Source organism: Carettochelys insculpta, chromosome 3 (genome assembly GCF_033958435.1).
Source record: "Carettochelys insculpta isolate YL-2023 chromosome 3, ASM3395843v1, whole genome shotgun sequence".
NCBI classification, from domain to species: domain Eukaryota; kingdom Metazoa; phylum Chordata; order Testudines; family Carettochelyidae; genus Carettochelys; species Carettochelys insculpta.
In genome coordinates this window covers 42,654,389-42,674,660 of record NC_134139.1, presented here as the reverse complement: position 1 = coordinate 42,674,660, position 20,272 = coordinate 42,654,389, and the positions used below count along the sequence as shown (strand labels likewise).

At 44.7% G+C, this 20,272-nt stretch overlaps 1 protein-coding gene across 2 annotated transcripts in view; it reads left to right on the top strand.

The window, feature by feature from the left end:
* Positions 1-20,272, top strand: part of RMDN2 (regulator of microtubule dynamics 2) — a 58,510-nt gene that overhangs the window by 21,866 nt on the left and 16,372 nt on the right. For both annotated transcript variants that reach the window (XM_074989689.1, XM_074989690.1), the window contains exons 6-7: positions 15,914-15,989; positions 17,340-17,417. In XM_074989689.1, coding sequence (XP_074845790.1) covers positions 15,914-15,989; positions 17,340-17,417 — 154 coding nt within the window. The remainder of the gene's footprint in view (positions 1-15,913; positions 15,990-17,339; positions 17,418-20,272) is intronic.

Genomic DNA, 20,272 nt, shown 5'->3' with positions numbered 1-20,272 from the left:
ACCAGCAGGAACCGGAAGGGTCCAGAGAGACGTACCCCAGCGGTTCCTCGCTCTCCTCCCCGGACGAGGCTACGGCCCCAGGGGACGTCCATCCTCCGGATGATCTCAAACAGTTTCAAGAGCTGTTTAAGAGGGTGGCCTTCACGCAAGGCATCCAGACAGCAGAGGTGCAAGAGAAACACCATAAACTCCTCAAAAATTTGAGACCTCCGGCCTCCTCCAGAGTAGCAATACCGCTTGATGAAGCGATCTTAGAGTCCGCCACTACGACATGGCAGACCCCTGCGACTATTCCGCCTGTCCAAAAGAGAGCGGATAAGAAATACTTCGTGCCGGCGAAGGGCATGGAGTTCCTGTTCAGCCACCCACAGCCAAATTCCTTGGTGGTGGAGTCGTCGCAACAAAGATCAAAGACATCTCAATTCAGGACAGGGGGACAGACAAAGATGCCAAGAAGCTAGAGCTGTTCGGCAGAAAGGTCTACTCCTCCTCCACTTTAACGTTGCGAATGGCAAATTACGCAGCGCACTTAGCGAACCATAATTTCGACAACTATTCCAGGTTCACCTCCCTCATGGACTCGCTTCCAGAGGACAAAAAGCCGGTGCTCAAGGCCATAGTGTAAGAAGGCTACGCGGCCTCGAGGACGGGAGTTCAGATCGCCCTGGACGTTGCGGACACAGCAGCACGTTCCACAGCAACGCCCCTCCATACACAAAGAAAAGGTACTAACCTCAACAAAGACGGTACCAGTACCAGCAACAGCGCCCCCAGTACCACAGGGGTTACGAGCAAGGGCGACTTCAACAGCACCAGCAGTACAGAACTCCCAGGCGACGTTCACAACAGAGCCGTGCGTCCTCGGGGCGGGGCCAAAGGCCACAAGTTTGACATACAGATCCAGGGCTGCGCCATCACTACCATCGCACAAGGTCATCTGAAGCGACTATTCCACCATCGCCTCCGACCATTCTACGACCAGTGGCAAAGGATCACCACAGACAAATGGGTGCTGGAGATCATAGCCACGGGGTACGCCATCCCCTTCCAGTCACTCCCACCGTCACGACCTCCACCCAAGCCCCACCTCCAGGAGGCCTCCCATGTAGCGAGGCTCAGGCAGGAGGTGGACCATCTCATGCTCATAGGGGCGGTGGAAAGAGTGCCGGAGCAACTGCAAGGGAAAGGGTTCTACTCCAGGTACTTCCTCACGGAGAAAAAGACAGGAGGCTGGAGGCCCATCTTAGACCTTCGCGGCCTCAACAGGTACCTGCGCAAGCAACGTTTTCGGATGACCACAATCGCCTCCATCCTTACAGCACTGGACGATGGAGACTGGTTCGCAGCCCTCGATTTACAAGACGCGTACTTCCACATAACTATCCATCCGGCTCACCGGCGATTCCTCCGGTTCATGGTAGGCAACGAACACTTCCAATACGAGGTCCTACCATTTGGCCTCTCCTCGGCCCCCAGAGTCTTCACCAAGACCTTGGCAGTGGTGTCAGCCTACCTGCACAGACAGGGGGTATTTATTTTCCCGTATCTGGACGACTGCCTGCTCAAAGGGGCCTCGAAGGGGGAGGTTCTGCGCATGATACGCGTCACAGCAAACACGTTCTCTTCACTCGGCCTGGTTATCAATCTGGCAAAATCGAAAATAGACCCCACACAGGACATAGAGTTCACAGGGGCTCGCATAAACTCGGTTACAGCGAGAGTATATCTACCAGAGGCTCGCTTTCGGGCCATTGGTTCCCTCGTGCAGGTCATCACCTTCAGCCCTACGGTGCCGGTCTTGACGTGCTTGCAGCTGCTGGGCCACATGGCAGCGGCGACGTTCGTAGTACAGAACGCCAGGTTACACATGCACAGCATGCAGCACTGGCTGGCGAGTGTATACAAACCGGCAGTACACACCGTTCACAGGGTGGTGTCGCCCACAGCCGGGGTGCGCAAATCCCTACAATGGTGGGTAAACCCCAGGAACCTGCTAACAGGGGTACCCTTCCACCAGCTGCAAATATCGGTTTTTCTCACTACAGATGCCTCCCTCATAGGGTGGGGAGCGCACATGGGCGAAGAGGTGACTCAAGGACTGTGGTCACCCACGGCACAGTCACTACACATAAATATACTGGAGCTCAGAGCAGTATTCAACGCCTGCAGACACTTTCGAGACCACATACAAGGCAAAGTCGTCGGGATCAGTACAGACAATACCTCCACCATGTTTTATATAAACAGGCAAGGAGGAGCTCGATCCCGTGCCTTATGCACGGAAGCAATCCGCTTATGCAACTGGTGCATCGCCAACAATATAATCTTGAAAGCCTCATACTTGCCGGGTGCGCACAATGTGAAGGCAGACCAGCTGAGCAGGCGTTTTGCACTCACACAAGAGTGGCAGATCCGTCCCGATCTGCTACGGCCGATTTTCCACGCATGGGGTTTTCCCCAAATAGACCTGTTTGCCACTCAGCACAACAAGAAGTGCCCACGATTCTGCTCCAGGGCAGGACTGGGATGGGGGTCCCTGGGGGACGCGTTCGCGATCCCGTGGAGGGGCCCCCTGCTTTATGCGTTTCCTCCCACAGTGCTGATCCACAAAGTCTTGCAGAAAGCCAGGAGGGAAAGGGCCCGGATGATCCTGATAGTCCCAACGTGGGATCGACAACAATGATTCCCCCTACTCCTGCGCATGTTGGACCGTCCACCGATGCCTCTTCCGGTGGCGCCGGATCTGCTCACGCAGGCCCAGGGGTCCATAGTGCACCCGCACCCCCAAAGCCTGCGACTGCAAGCGTGGTTAATCCATGGCTCAGCTCCCTAGAGAGCACATGCACAGTGGAAGTACAGCAAGTCCTAGAAAGTAGCAGGAGGACTTCCACCAGGAAGACCTACAAGCAAAAATGGACTCGCTTCACGGCTTGGTGTTCTACCAAACAGCTGGCCCCCCTTTTGGTGCCTATACCTACAATACTAGAGTATTTACTGGACCTCAAGAGAGGAGGACTCTCGCTATCCTCGTTGAAGGTCCACCTTGCCGCCATCTCGGCGTTCAGACATGAGGAGGAAGGGCACATGGTGTTCGCCCACCCTATGGTTACCAGGTTCCTCAAAGGGTTGGTAAACCTCTACCCCCCTCGGAAACCGATTCCACCTTCGTGGAACTTGGACCTGGTGCTTACCACGCTAATGGGACCACCGTTCGAGCCCTTGGCCACGGTTCCACTCCGCCTCCTTACAGTAAAGACGACATTTCTTCTTGCAATTACGTCAGCTCGTAGGGTGAGCGAGCTCGCGGCAGTCATGGCAACACCACCCTGCACTGTTTTTTCCAAGGAGGCGGTAACCATATGGCTGCATCCAGCCTTTGTTCCCAAAGTTTCTTCCGAGTTTCACATTAACGAACCTATTGTTCTACCCTCGTTTTATCCAAAGCCTCATAACTCCAACGAAGAGGCGCGCCTACACCTCCTGGACGTGAGGAGGGCGCTAGCCTTCTACATAGACAGGACCAAGTCCTTCCGGAAAACGGATAGACTCCTAGTCTCCCTCGCTCCCAAATCGAAAGGAGAAGGTCTCTCCTTGCAGAGAATCTCACAGCACATTGTATCCTGCATAAAAATGTGCTACGAGCTCAAAAAGACTCCTTTATTGGCCACTCCCAGGGCTCATTCCACTAGGGCGGTGGCGGCATCAACAACCTTTTTCAAGGGCGTTGCGTTAAAAGACATTTGCAGAGCGGCGACCTGGTCATCCTACGACACCTTCACCAAACATTACGCCCTTCACAGGGTATTCCAAGAGGATACCCGTCTCTCTGCAGCGGTCCTCTCGGGGACAAGCTGCACATAATCCGATTACCCACCTCCTATCTTGGGTTACTGCTGGGTAGTCACCTATTGTGGAGCACCCACGGGGACACTCGAAGAAGAAAGAAAAGTTACTCACCGTAGTAACGGTGGTTCTTCGAGATGTGTCCCCCTGGGTGCTCCACTACCCGCCCATCCTCCCTGCTTCGGATCTCTGTTAGTGTTTTGCAGGGGCACCTGAGGTGGTTGGTCGAGGAACTGGCGGGGACCGGATCGCGCACGTGGCCAGGAGCGCGCAAGGGAGCGGCGCGCACCGGCGCATGCGCGGTCCGGCAGAAACTGCTTGGAAGATCCGATCTGCGGCGCCGGGCAAGCCCGACAGCTATTGTGGAGCACCCACAGGGACACATCTCGAAGAACCACCGTTACTACGGTGAGTAACTTTTCTTTATCATTCTACTGCTCTTACAATGCAAGTTTGCATTACAGAGTTCTACTCTGACTTAATGTAACAGCCAACTTATCCTTTCTGCATTTTCCTAACAAGTCTTTAAAGGTGAACGCTAGGTCAGTCAGCCTTAGAGCTGATTAACCCTTTCTGGCCGTGTGCCACATATGAGTGATATGTCTAATGTTTCCGTCAGATACCATCACAGCTAACATATCTTCTTTAGTTTGCCGAACTGGCATATGTTAATTATTTAGGCAGAAGCAGTCTTTTGCTGGAATAAGCAATGCCTCCATTAGTAAGGCTTGCTGACATAGCTAAGGCTATTTTTTCAACTACTTTCTACATCTGCCTCCACAAAAATGCCTGGAGTTTGGCCAGCTTCCTGTCTGTGTTTAGTTGTGTGATCTGTCTATGAGAGAAGCTAATCTTTTAGGCTCAAAGATATCAATACCAGAACTAATCAGTGTTTTTACCAGCAGCTTGGCAGTTGCTCAATATTCGTCTTCAAATAAAATTTATTGGTGGGATAAATATAGAAAGTACTGGCCAAAACGTATTTTATCAATTAGTCGGCCTTGGCAATCAATCTTTTTGCAACCACTAATAATCTCAGAATTAATGAGTGTATCAAAACTTCAGCTGATGAACAATCATGCTTTAGTTTATGGTTCCTGGGATAGATCATGAAGCCTTTAGACTGTTTGATTAGATGTACTTTAAACTGTTACTTTGTTGATAATGGTAATCAGAGCTGCAATTTTCATCTGTTTAATCAGTCTGATTCCCCCTGTGAAGAGGGATTAGAATGACAATAAGATTTTAGCAAAAAAATGTAAATGTTGGAGTCCATGTCTACAGTAGCCCCCTCCTTTCAGAAGGGGCATGGTAATGAGTGAGTTGGGAAGATGCTAATGAGGCACTTTCATGAATATGCAGTGCCTCATTAGCATATTGGTGGCCATGAGTGATACGAAAGTACCGCTTTCAAATTGTGTGCCACCCGGGAATCCAGGAGGTCCTTTCAAAAGTACCTCCTGGATTCCGAAAACCCCTTCTTCCTATTTTGGTTTTATGAAAAAGGGGCTTTCAAAGTCTGGGGGTCTTTTTGAAAGGCCCCCGTCTATATGGGCAGTATGTAATTTGAAAGCAGCGCTTTCGAATCACATGTGGTTGCCATTATGATAATGAGGTGCTGCATATTCCTGACCTAAAGAGGAACAGCTCCCTCATTAACAGGGACGTGCATTTTAACCATTCCTATGATAATTAGGGAATCTTGCTCTATCCCAATATCATTGTGATTTTGCCAGGATTAAGCTTCACCCCAATCACCGCTGATGTTATACTCCCAGTCCTACAGGAATTACAATTGTGCAGGCCAGACAGTCTGGCCTTCGGGAAAATGGCACCCTGGGTGAAATTGTATTTTGGTGCTCCTGCCACTCCCCAGATATGGTTTGTCCCCATTTCCCTTGGCCCCCCTGTGCTCCACAACCTTTGTACCAATGTCCTGTGCTTCTTTTTCATTAACTCCTTCTCCCAACTCCTATACTGCGTCCCCTGTGACCCTAACCCCTGCATTTGGCCACCTGCACCCCAACCTTTGCACAGTGCCACATTCACCCAAACTTTGCACTTCCTTCCTTCCTGTACCTTCAATCCCAGCCCTGCTCCTACCATAGCACTTCCCTGCCTGCACCCCCACCCTGTTATGCCCAGCAACCCCCAAGCCCAGTGGCCAGAGATCTCCCAGAGATTTCCACCACAGATCCCTCTGCCCAGTGCTCTCCCACCCACTCCCCCCTCACCTCCCTCTACAGTTTTCCCCCCTTTGCCTCCCCTTCTTTTATTTTCTTTTAACTTTCCCTCCTCCATTGACATGTTGAGTGTGTATCTCTCCCTCCTCCTAGTCCATGTCTGCTGCTGATCTCTGTTGAGGAAGAAAGAAAAGGAAAAAGTCCAGAGAGGATCCTTGATGTCTGGGCCTAAGTTTCAGAGCAGAGAGAGGTGGAGTGAAAAAAAAACAAACCAGAGAGATTGCGGGGAATTGTTGACAGGCAGAAGAAGGGAGAGGGGAAGGTGCGGAGTGGGGCAGCTGTGAACAACAGCTCTCCCCTGGAAGCACCAGCCTGCTCCCCAGGAGGCCCTGGCATGTTTGCTGCTACCTCACTAAGCCAGACAGCAAATTGTCCCACCAATCTGTTCCCATCCCAGTCCCCCTCCCACGCACCAGTTAGCTTTGCCCACTGCCCTCTCTGCCTCCCTGCCCACTGCTTCATGAAATCCTGTGCCTGGCTCTACTGACTGATCTCAGCTCACCCCCCCCAAACAAACAAACACATACAAACAACAAACCCCACCACTTCCTAGCCTCCAAGTATCCTCTGCTCCATTTCCAGCCTTGCTCTGTCCCCCACCACAGCTCCTCTGCTCACTCTCAGCCCGTAGACTTTTGCTTCTGGTCCATGGGGCCCCGTCTCTATTGGAGACGGAGCAGCACAAGCAGGAAGGGACTCAATCCACACAGCTCTGGGCTTTTAAGGATGAGGGGGTGGGGGCAAGGTGCAGCTGCAGTCCTCGGTCAACCTGCTGAAGAATAAGTGGGCAGAGGTGAGGAACTGATGAGAAACCTGCCACCCAGCACAGGGAAGGAAACAGAGAGGAGTCTGCATCAAGGGGAAGTCTGAGCCCTTTGTGGCGCCCCCTATCTACGGAGCCATGAGCATGCCTCTGGTTTGCCTAGCCCAGGTTCCTTAAGGACTTATTTGTGGCTCCCAATGCTAGAATTGCAAAGTTAAAGTAAATTAAATAAATAAATAAGCCCTCATGATTATTTGATATATGGTGAAAGTCTAAAAGACCAACAATGAACAACTCATACTTATATAGCAAACGATATGTGATCTTGAAATGTTGGATAACTACCTCTTTGATACATGCAGTGCATTGTGGGTTATGATACTATATCTGTGTTTGATCGTTTTGCTAAAAAGTCTGGATTTTGGAAAGGAAGAGGAAGCTTGCAGCATTCCTGCTGTGGAAGGCAATATGCATTTTAAGAAAGAAAACTGAAATTAAAGGTGAACTAAGATTGGCATAATTAACATAGGTTTGGGAGTGAAAGTCAGGAAGATAGTAGTATAAACACACATGTAGAGTGTGAGGAAATAGAATATGTAAAAGTTTGGGAATGTCCTCCAATAAACATGTATTGCTTTACAAATCATTGTGTGTGCACTGTTTTTAAAGTAGGGGTTACAAAAAGTGTGGTCTGATGTTATTTTTTTAAGGCCCATCTCATATTTGTGTGCATTGCGGCTCATGAATTATTGAGTTTTTTACCAAATTAAAAAAAAAAAGGCTCTTCTTGCCATTTTTTTTGCCAACCCCTGCCCTAGCCTTAAAGCAGTTGTGCGTGCATGAAACCAAGTGTGTAAATGCTTTGACTTGGTTATTATGCATCTCTGCACATGTATAACTAACAAAAGGGCCTAATCCTCAGGTCTAGCCAACCTGAACATTTCAAATTTGAAATTAGAGTTGTGAGAGCGCCGTGGAAGGAGAGTTATATATGTGGAGAAAAGTATCTTTGCATTAACCTTCATCTAATGCAGGGCTAAAGGGATTTTACATAAAGTTCCCAGCAAAATAGAGTATACTGTTAGGCACTCACAATAACAGAAATGTTCTAGATAAACATGCAGGGTTAAAAGTGGGTAATAGTTGTAAAATATTGTGCAGATTCTTGAAGATATGACCTGATTTATACACTCTGAATGTTTTCAGAGTGACAAATGCAGCCATTTGCGATAAAAAGAAGTATTTAAACAATTAAAGATTAGTTTCTAGAGGACATTTTTGCTATGAATTCCATGGCCAAAGAAATGCAGAATACACTAAAATCCATAATTTTCTGTTCGTGGCTATCCAAATTAAACTGCATTAAATACTAGTTTAAAATGGTGTACCTTTGGATTCCTCCTTGTGTATTGCTGTGTGCTTTGCAATGTTTTACTAAATAAAATTTCTCAAATTTAGTTTGCAGTCACGTGTTTTTTTTTTTAAAACTGTTGTGTTTTTTTCCCCCAGTGTGTTTGCTAGTGTTAGTTGCACATGGGTCTGCTGCATCTGACATTTCCCTGGAGTGCAGCCTTATTGCTCTTGGCTGTGTCTACACTAGCACACTACGTTGAAGTAGCCTATTTTGAAGTAAGAACATCGAAATAGGCTACTTCAACATGTATTGTCTACATGTCCTCCAGGGCTGGTGCTGTCGATGTTCAACGTCAAAGTAGCAATGGGGAACGTCGAAAGGAGCCACCCCAGAAGGAAATGCGGAGCGTCCACACACACAAGCACTCTCCGTTGAAATAAGGGACCAGCAAAGCCTGCGGACGGGGTCACAGGCTGGACTAGCCCTTCTGGGGCAAGAGCAAGCCGCTCCCTTAATGGGCCCTTCCCAGACACACTTGGCCTGCACAGCACAAGGTCCACAGAGCCAACAACTGGTTGCAGACCCCATGCACACAACATGGTCCCCCAGCTGCAGGAGCAGCAGCAGCAGCCAGAAGCCCTGGGCTAAGGACTGCGGCATATGGCAACCATAGAGCCCTGCAGGGGCTGGACCGAGCGTCTCTCAACCCCTCAGCTGATGGCCGCCATGGAGGACCCCGCTATTTCAATGTAGTGGGACGCGGATTGTCTACACACGCCCTACTTCGACATGGAATGTCGAAGTAGGGTGCTATTCCCATCTTCGGATAGGAATAACAATTTCAATGTCTCGCCACCTAATGTCGATTTCAACGTCGAAACAGCACACGGCGTGTGTAGACGCGACACGTGCTATTTCGACATTGTGCTGGCTACTTCGAAGTAGCCAGCTAGTGCAGACACACCCCTTATGTTCTTACAACAAACACTAAAGTTCTTGTTAGCCTAGATTAGCCAGTGTGTACTCTCTGCATTTGCACAGGGCCCTTATCTCAGAGGGCCATCCAGAGGATGGGGTAACCTTGAGCAGCAATGCCACTTGCTCAAATTTGGTCTGGCTGCCCAGCATGGATGCAGAACAAGCAGAACTGGGAACTCAGGATCAGGAGAAGCAGCCCCAATCCAGGATGACACTGATGAATGGCCCTGGAATGTTTGGGGTGGAGGGTGGGTTTGATGGTGAGTCATGGATTTAGTGAAGCGAGTAGATGGGGATGCTGGCAATGACAGGGTTGGAGGTTGGGATGTGGGGGCTGAGCCCAGTGTGGCTGATGTGTTCAAGGCTGTGCAAACAGGATGTATGTCTGGGCTGCTGGGGTGTGTACGAGGGCTGTCAGATTAAGTGGGGGCTGATGGCAGCTTTTGGGGCTAAATGTGAAATAGAGGGGGCACTCCAAAGTCTGTGGGGGAGAGGGAAGAGTGTGGCGTCGGGCAGTATGTGTCCACAGTGGAGCAAGTAGGGGGTGGAGGTGGTTTGCTGTCTATTTTATGGAAGATTGAGAGCAAGGAATTTCCATGGTGCACAAGCCCCCAAAATTCTTTCTTCCAGGTCTGGTTCCTGCCAGGGTCTAGGCTCTGTTGCATTCCAAGTAAGAAAAAACCTCAGTAATATGCTTTGTGTCTTGGCGGGCTTGCAGATTCCAGTCCCCAAACCCACAGTTTTATCAACACCCCACTGATTTCCCACTGATGCTTTATGTGTGTCTGAGAATAATCAGATGCATTTTTATAACTAAAACACTCTATAAAGAGTGGTAGGAAAGGCTATAACTATAGTTACAAACCCATGACATCTGTTATGAGTTTACAGAAGTTAGAAGATGGTCCTAGGACTGATAAGGATGTTGGTTTCCCATTAGATATCTTCATGTTTGGCACATTACTGTAATACACATGAACTAAACCCAGATTTATTTTATAGGTTGTAATATTTTGTATTACTAAAGCAAATAAGTTGGCGCTCTTTCATTTGCAGCTTTGAAAACAACTTATAAATTCTTCTTCAATTGTTTTGATTTGGATAGTCTCCGACATCACTTAGTTACTTTGGCAAGTATTTTAAGCTATGTCTTGTTTTTATTACTGCAGGAGAATGAATTTGGTCCTAGCGTATCCAGTGAGAATCATGGTTCTTTTCTCAAGACTTGGGGGATAGAATATGGAGAACAAAGGCTTGTTCATCCATAAATTTCCTTGTTTATAAGACAGACATAAAACCTAGGACCATCTTCATTTTGTGTGTTAACATCTGGGCTGGTTCTGAGTGTGCAAGATAAAATGGGCTGAATGAACCTGCTGTGCCTTCCAACGATGACGGGTATACCCTCATATGTCTTAGTTTTGACTGAATGCCAATAGACCACCTAAAATACCATCAAAGGAAAAGTTAACTCATTGTATGCTGCTCTTTAAGCAGTTCCATATGGGACTACCCATTGACCTGCAGAGAGCTTCATTCTAGCAGGTCTCCGTGTGGACATTGGGGTCCGGGCTGCCTGAGCTCATTGCAAGATCAGATGCTTGGTGATTGCTGAAAGCTAGCTGATTTCTGTTGTGTGTGCTTGTGCAGAGAAAAAGAATGTAAACTGCAGGAGAATAATTCTTGTTTTCAATAAGCTTTTTCTTACAGAAATCTACACATTTCCATTTTTCTTGCTTTGTCTGCGTGTTTTCAGTTTCTCATAAAGTGATTGTTTCTGTTTAACTTACATCAGATTATGTTTTAATACAATGTTTGCTCATCCAAAAGTAGTTATTACTGTATCCATCATGTTTATTTAATGAGCATGTTTGAATGTGTGGATACTTTTGCTATCATACCAGCATTATCTCAGTTGTAGTGTTATGGCCTTGTTGGTCCCTAATCTTGAAAGATATCCTCTTTATTTTCCCTTTATTATACTTATATGTGCTTAAATGTTTCATTTTTCACAAATTTGTAATAGTGCAATAGCAGTATAATAACAACAGTTACTAAATATCCCTGGCTTTAAAGTTGCCTGCTGGATCCCTATTGAACCACTAGATGGGGCGAGTGGCTGTGGGGTGGTGTGCTCTTGAGAGAGGTTCCCTAGCAGTACAGTACATAGCTCTGAAACCTGAATATGCAGGTGAATGATGAATTTGGATAAAAGGAGCCTGTTAATATTTCTACTTGTGTAGAAAAATCAGTGTTCCAGTTGTGTTCTTTTTCCTAGCTCTGCTAATAAATATGCCAAAACTCCGTTCAGGAATCTTTATACACTGACAACTCTTTCCTCTGTCCATTGTTTTATTCCCTTTGATTTTTTCTCTAGGGAAGCATTTTGCTAGGGATTAAATTAGTAATATTTGTCTTACAGTAGCATCCAAAATGTTGGGCAGGACAGTGATTGGCATGCCTCATTAATTCCATGTTGTAGTTTAGTTTAAGGTGCACCTGTAACTAACCAGAAATGTTCAGATTGGTGAATTACATTTAGTAGATGAAGCGGGTCTTTGCCCATGAAAGCTTATGCTCCAAAATATCTGTTAGTCTATAAGGTGCTACAGGACTTCTTGTTGTTTTTACATTTAGTAGAGTACCAGTTTACAAACAAGGATAAAACTTTGCTCCTCCCCCCATTTTATTTGCACCCATCTGAAAAGTTATGAATTGTATTTAACCAACCACTCTCTACAATTGATTGTCCAAAGTGCTTTGCAATTTTAACTCCTACACAGTTAGTTAATTCGAATACACAAGTAGCTGGTGTTATTGTTTAGTGTATTCAGGTGCAAAGTAAGACATTGCAGCAAGTATATGAGAGAGATCCTTATTTTTAGACATAGGAATTTTTTTTAAATTGATATTTTAAGTAGCTTTTTTGTTTTTCATTTTGTGTGAATTGTATTGTCTCTCTCTGACTATCACAAATAATCACTATAAATAAAAGTACTTCTCAGAACTAGATTAAGCTAGTGCCCTTCTTTAACTTGTCACGCACAGACAGGAAAATACTGCAAGATGCTGGATTAGCTTGTTCGCTTTCCATTGTTTTCTTTTCCAGCAGCAATCCGTTTAGCTATGGTATGCTGAGTTTATCTGATTAGCACCTAATGAGTAAAGGGGGTAGGAGACATGTTGCCTAGATCTGAGCAATTTATGTCAAATAAAGTTTTTAGTACCTTCCCACCCCCCTCTAAATATGTGAACTTTCCTGACCTTCCTAACTTCATTCCCTTTTACCAGCTCTTTCCCATACGAAACCATGCTGTTTTAGTTGACAGGGGTATCAGTGTGATTAGCCAGATTCTGTTCAGAGCATATCCTGCTCAATAATGTTTGACAGTCTGTTTGAATGTCATGTGAATTCAGCAACTGTTGTTATGCCCGCTTTAATGCCTTAGCAGGAAACATCGGTAGTATTAGAAATTAATTAACATGATTACTTTTATAATTGATTTTTATAGTAAAACTATTGGATTCATTTATATGGAATAAAATAATACTTTAGTTGTGCAACTATTACAGTGTATTAATTTAACAAGAATGTATTCATAGCTTAAACTGGCAAATGTAAAGAATCAAAGTTGAGATTTAAATCATGCCTAAAATAAATCAGTACTAACAAAGAATGTTCTCACTGTCATTTGCCAACTTTTTTTGCATAATTCTCACTTCAACTTCCAGATTACTCCTTATTTTGATTTAATAAATCTTAGATGTCATAGCTGAACTCTGTAAAATCTGTGAAACCATATTTATGGGTTTATGCTGCTTTATTACTGGTGGTAAAGTGGTATAAAGTGGCCTTAGGGCAACTTAAAGTCAGGCCTGGGGTCTGTTTTCCTCTTGATATGCATGCATGGGTCTATTATAATTGCAGTAATAAATGTGCATCAATAAGAGTGCATGCATTTCTGGAGAGTCAAGAAAATGAGCGTGTTGTTCAGACAATATAAGCATAGAAAAGGAGTCCATTTAAAAATATTTCTAAATCAGCCTATTTCCCCCAATTATAACTTTGTGGAAGGGTTTATTTAAATAGGAATGAATTTTTGTGATTTTTTTTTTTAAATAAAAGAGACAATTAGGGCAACAGGTTCTAAGATGCACTGAGAGAGGAGAAATGTGATTTTAGAAGCCAGTAGGAGACATGGCATGGCACCATAGAATGGAATAGAAAGAGCAGTAGTTTGCTGTAACAGAATACAAGTTTTCAAACATTTAAAAATTAACCAAAGAATACTAGAAAGATCAGAACAACTAACAAGCAGGAGGCATAGGTAAAAGAGAAAGAGGACATTGTGGAAAGTAACTAGGATATTTGAAAAACTTCTAGAAATCTAGACAGCAGGAAAGAGTGAAAACGTGTTCAATTCAGTAAAAGCAGGAAAAGCCAAAAATAAATTATGTAAGATTGAAAGGGACTATTTATATTCTGACTATTGACTCATGAGTGTAAGCGTATCACTCAGAGCTCAAAATGCTCTGGTTGTTCCCAGTGCTACATAATTGTATATAATCTATATTATATTGATTTCCATAATGGAAGATCTACCTCCAGTGAATGTTAAGGTAGGATCCACAAGTCAAGGAATGGGCAAGTTAAGATGGTGTGCCCGGTTTTAACTCTTCGTTCCCTTATACATAAGAACAGACATACTGGGTCAGACCAATGGCCTATGTTCTGACAGTGGCCAATGCCAGGTGCTTCAGAGGGAAAGAACAGAACGGGCAATCATTGATGGATCCATCCCCGATCATCCAGTCTCAGCTCCTGGCAAAGAGCGTCTAGGGACACGCGGACTCTGGTGTTACATTCCTGACTGTCCTGGTTAATAGCCATGATGGACCTCTTGTTCACGAATATGAAATATAGTACAGTCTTTAATTACACGATCACTTATTGTTTCTCAAATGCAATCTCATAAATTAGTCTTTGTGTAGCTACACCTTCTATTTGTGCTGCTCTCCATATGCTAGAAAAACAGAATCTGTGAAAGACATTTCTACAGAGATACATACAAGATATTCTGGTGAGCTTTGCAGATCATGAGCTATCAGGACTATCCTTTGTTCTGTCTCATGTTCCTAATATCCCTATCAGACCTTTCTAGCACCACATCACTGATGTGACAATCACTGCTTTCTTGTTATAATTAAAAAATTATTTCTATGAACCTTGCTAGAGTGTGACTACATGATTGATGCAACCACATTATTTGAGAGCCAATCTTATTTTCTTTCAATCATATCCTCCAGTTGTTGCCATTACATTCCTGTCAAATGTTTGCGGTTCTTCTGGACTTACTTGCTTCTCAGTTATATTATTAGTAGCAGCTTGTTGTGAGGCTGGTGTTGATATCTCATCATCAATTCAGGCAGCTAAAATAAATGGGTCTTGTGCCAGCTGCCTGCCTTGCCCTAAGTCCATGGTATCCTCTGAGCATGCTTTGCTATGATCATAGGCTCCATGTTTCCATGTTATCTATGGGATGAGTATTTGCATTTGCTTGTGAACATGAATTTTTTCCCTAAGCGCTGTTCAGCCCTGTCTTGTTGTCACCCCCACTAGCCTTCTTTCCATATCACTGCCACAACCTAGTATTCAGCTAATGTGCTTGGTGTTGCTTATCTGTGGTGCAGTGTGTACTGATTGCTCCACCATTGAGGTAAAACTGTTTGTTCCAGCAAATTCACTGCTGGCTCCAGGTTTGGAAAGAGAGGATACGATCACAGTGTTTTCTGTGTGCAAGTGAGCTCTGCTCTCTTTTCAAGCTTGACAACTGCATGTGGGTCAACTTTCACCCTTCTTGGTATACAATAAACTCGGTCTTAACTGGCATTCTACCATCTAGAACTCTCAAATAACTGGCACGTTAGCCATAAGGAAATGTTGGTTATATTTTCCTTAAGTACGGTATAGTGAAAGTAAATACAAATAAATACAGCAAATACAGTATGTTTACAGTGCACAATACTATTGTTGTTAGTAAATGAAGTACTCCCCAGGCATTTTTGGTTTTTTCCTCAAAATCTAATCTTTTTGTCTTTAGTGTTATGCATTGCTAGGTTTACCTCTCTATTATACAGAATATTGGAACACCTGGCAACCTCCTGGTCCTGGGTCTGATGGATATGAAAGAGTTTACTGCAGATTTTTTTGCTTTTGTAACCCATATTAGGAAAGTATGAATCTTTCTCCGCCTCTTGTGACTGGTACGCGTAAAGTTAATTAGTTTATTGCAGCTGGCAGATAGAATCCAAAGGGTAGAAATTTTCAGAAGTACCTAATTCCAATTTTTTTAGATGTGACTTAGGCAATTGGAGCCTAAATCCCTAAGAGCCTAGATCACTTTTGTAAAATGGGGCTTCAGTGCCTGAGTCACTTGGCCCTTTGAAAATGTTATCCTTAGTCCTTTGGCTCAAATAATAGAAGCTCATACTTCCAGTTCTACAGGAAAGTCCTGGTTTCAGACTTACTTGGCAGCCCAAATCAGTTAGACTTTTTCAATGTCCTACAACTATTTGCTGTGATTTTATCATGTTTTTTTATTTTCTAAATAGTGTAGCAATGTATGAAGTAATTATGCACCTATTTTATCATTTTAAATCAAAGGAATTTGACTAAAGTAATTGTATATGTGTGAGCTGTATTTTTGCCACTTTGCTTTTCTTCCACCAAAGGTTTGCAATTATGTGCGGCTATATGTCTGAGTTTGACAGTATACAGAACAAAATCAGGAATGGTGGTCTCTTTAAGGTATGTTTTGGTAGTTTCATTAGCAACTGTTCTTAATTTGCTTTTACCAATAATATACAAGACAGGCTTTTGCAGTAAATTAACTCAGCCTTCGGGCATACTTCAATGCCAGTGTTATGGTTAAGAAATTACTTTTATGTGCTCCTAAAACATATTGTCCATTAGCTTTCAAAATACAAGAGTTTCAATATAACTTCTTTACTGAGTTAACTTCTGAAGTCATATGAATAGTGTAGAAAAATGTAAATTAAATAAAATAGATTGAAAGAGTAGCACATATGTGACCAGTTTGCAAAAAGAATGAAATGGGAAGCTGTCACAGCTTCAAGAAGATCATTTGAGTGGTTCAGATGAGAAGTTATACTTTTATACAACTATTTTAGTGATTGGCTTGGTTTGAAAAATAGAGCTATTGGGAAAGTAAAACCAACAATATTTGACAATTGAATGATTTTTGAGAAGAAAATAATAAAACAGGGTAGAAAAAAATCTTTTAATAAATTCCTTATTTTTGAAATGCTGATTATTCAGAAAGAATTTACCTCAGTTAAGGAGACCTGAAAATGGAGGAGAGAGCAGAAAGAAAGGTGGGTTGGGAAGAAATATTTCATCTGCTGTTTATTATCCTTTGTACTGTTTTATTCAGACCCATTTTGTCTTGAGAACTGCAGGGCTTGGGTGTAGGATCTACACTTCTAATCACTGTTCAACTAGAAAGTTTGGACTGTGGTTCAATTTCTTATCTTAGACATCTATGTCAAATTATTTCTAGATTTTCTGACCATCTGCCAGGTGTGGATTTTTTTTCATTATCCATGTCAAAGAAAACAAGGCCCTGCTTTTGAGTAAAAAATGTTGTATGATGCACCAACTCATAGTGGCAGCCATGCTACATGCTAGAGAAGGGCTGATAATTAGTTTGAGTATATAGTGTCTATGAAGCAAAATAGGAGTGCTTGCACTGGGTTGATGTGCTGTACTTTTCTTATGTCAAATATGGTTAAACCCAAAGTTTAATAGGTTTGGAGTAACTCCGTCTGTTTGCTTGTTTATTTTAAAGATCCTTTGACTGTTTGTTGAACTTTGGGGTTGTTAGGTCATCTTCTAAATGCCATGTGTCCAAGTACATTATGTGCAGAGTTGTTAAATAATTGTGTATGTGGTTTTCTTCTGTATGCAAGGGTGCTGCCAGGTAAAATGTTTACAGAACACTAGCACATTTAGAACAAAAGCAGTCACAGAAGATGATTCCAATATATTTGCACTGATTTTTTGCAATATAGTTTTTAGAAGTTTTATGACAATTCCCAAACCGAAATGAATATTCTATTTTCCTGTTCTTTCTGACAGGAGCATCTAGACAAAGCAATTGAACTTAAGCCTCACGATCCTTTGTTATATCACTTAAATGGAAGATGGTGCTATTCAGTAAGTTGTTTTCTATGCCTAACATTTGACTCCAATGTGCTAAAAAAGATAATGTATTTACAACTGAATCCTGTAACTGAAATCTGAGAGAAAGGACATGTTTATTGAAATGGAGACTTTAAAACTGTAAACAAAGCATTGCTACATACGTCTCATGAAATAATTTCTACGTGCCTGCTTGTTAACACTGGCTGTCTAGCTTCCCGCCATTGTCACACACATTCACTGTGCCACATACTCATTTTCAAAGGCCTTTGTTTTGATTTTTGTTTATTATATATACATATCAGTGAAATGATAACTAAGATTTGGAGAGGAAGAATGGGTTGTTTATGTGGTATGTCACTAGTCTGAACTTGGGGAGACCAAGCTGACCACAGACTTCTGGTGTGGCATTGAGTAATTAATGTAGTGTCTGTGCTGCAATTTTGTGCATGTCAAATAGGGATAGTAATAATTCTTGATCTCAGAGGGGCACTGTGAGAAGATATTTTAGTGAGAGGATTTCTCTTAGCTCCAGCTTTTTAAAGTGTCAGACATTTGTGTTGTGCTGAAAGAAAATTCATTGCAGCACAAGCCTCAAGTAGATAGTGTATGCCTGTATGTTTTCACTGTGTGTTTTTGTTGTCACTTAATGAAAACCATTCTGCCCTTCTATTCCATGAGAAACCAATATCTATGTAAGTAAGTTTGATTTAAGAAATTTGTGTGTAGATACTTGTGAACCAGTTCACTCAATGCATTAGTGCCTTCTTGTGGCAGCAGCCATCTCCCCATCTGCTGATGGTTACCCTGGCACTCTCTTTTTCTATGACTCTGCTCTCCAGCCAGGTTGTGATTTAGTACATCCTTTCCTGAGTAATTCAGAGGAGTAAGGGGACTTCGAAGTTGCCCCGGCACTTCAAAGTACCGGCGGGTGAGCGCGGCTGGATGCGAGCCGGTACTTCGAAGTTTAAAACTTCAAAGTTGCCACGGGGGGAATTTGCTCAATGAAGTGCTGCCTATGCACGGCAGAGCTTCATTAGTAAACTCCCAACACCCTAATTGCCATCCTTCCTTCGAAGGAAGGTGGTAGTGTAGACAAGCCCAATGGGTTTTAGAAAATAAAGAGCCAGGTGGAAGGTTTAGTGTGACCCACTCAGTCTCAAGGATTCCTTCTTGTGGCTGCTGGTGTATGCCGAGATATATATGGGAAAGAAATGTCAGACAGTATATAGTGTGACAATGGCAACATAGAGTAAAGAAATCTCCAGAAAATTCCTTTATACCAGGCTGGAATCCTGGAAAGTGAGAGGTTTCTTGGCACGTGCTATTGGTGAGAATTCAAGTGGACAACTGAACACCTGCTTAGAGAGATCTGTGTCTCACCTCTGCACATGAAATGAACATGTCTTAGAAGAGCATTAGCTACCCACATAATGACAGTATTAACAACTGCTCTAATTGCTGGCTGAAACATTTAATAGGTGGACAATTGTGCCTTACTGTCTATATCAGCCCTGACATTTTAAAAACTAATGTGGGTTTACGATATTTGGTCTGAACATTAATCTTCATATCCAGAAATAATCTCACATTGGTTCAATCAGTATTTTGTATTAACTTTCTCATAATGTGTATGTTGTAAAGACTCCTCCTTGTGTTCCTTTGCACACCAAATTGTATACATATAGGCCGTGTCTACATTACAGCCCCCTTTTGAAAGGACGGCTTTTGAAACAGAAAGCCAGGCGGAGGAGGTCTCGCGGGCAGGGTCACAAGGTGGATGAGCCCTTCCGGGACCACAGCCCGCTGTCTCCTTAAGGGCCCCCCCATCCCATGCATCGGTTTGCACACGTTGAAGGCCAGCCACCTGTCTCCAGGCTCGCACACCGAGGAGATCAGAGGAGGCACCCTGGGCCCGCATGGAACCCGAGCAGCCTCCCATTCCCAGCCTGAGGGCGTGACGTCCCCAGCCGGTCCCCCGAGGCATCCGCCGCCTGTGGAGCTTCCCCACAAGCAGCGATTGGTGGGACCGGCTGGTGCTGGAGGACTGGAGCGACGACCGGTGGCTACAGAACTTCTGGATGACCAAGAGGACATTCCTAGAGCTGTGCCACTGGCTTGCCCCAGCCCTCCAGCACCAGGACACATGCATGAGGCCAGCGCTCCCACTCCAGAAAAGGGTGGCCATCGCCCTCTGGAAACTGTCCACTCAGGACAGTCACCGATCCATTGGCCATCAGTTTGGGGTGGGCAGGGTCACTGTTGGGGCCGTCCTCAATGAGGTAAGCTATGTGCATATGGGGGCTAAGGGATGGGGGGCACTCCGGCATGGGGCACCATTGAGGACCGCAGGGCAGCCCTCACTAGGGACGGGACAGGGACAGGGGCCCCAGGGAGGCCTGCCCTGCAGGGGACCGGGATGGTCGGCACACTACACCCCACCCCATGCTCATGAGTGCATCCTCCTCCCGCTCCCTGAAGGTCATCCGGGCCACGAATAGGGTCCTCCTGCGGCAGGTCGTCCGTGTCAGGGACCTGGACGATGCCATCGGGGCTTCGAGGAGTTGGGCTTCCCAAAATGCTTCAGGGCTCTGGACAGCATGCACATCACCATCCGGGCCCCAGAGCACAGTGGCGGGGCTTTCATAAACCGTAAGGGCTACCACTCTGTGGTCCTACAGGTATTCGTTGATGCCAATGGTCAGTTCTGGGACTCCTGTGAGGGCTGGTCCGGCCCTGCCCGTGACACCAGGGTGTTCCGGAACTCAGGGTTGGGCCGCTGCATGGCTGAGGTGGCCTTCATCCCCCAGCGGGAGCTCCCCACTGGGGACACCACAATGCCACCCTGCATTGTGGCGGACGTGGCCTAC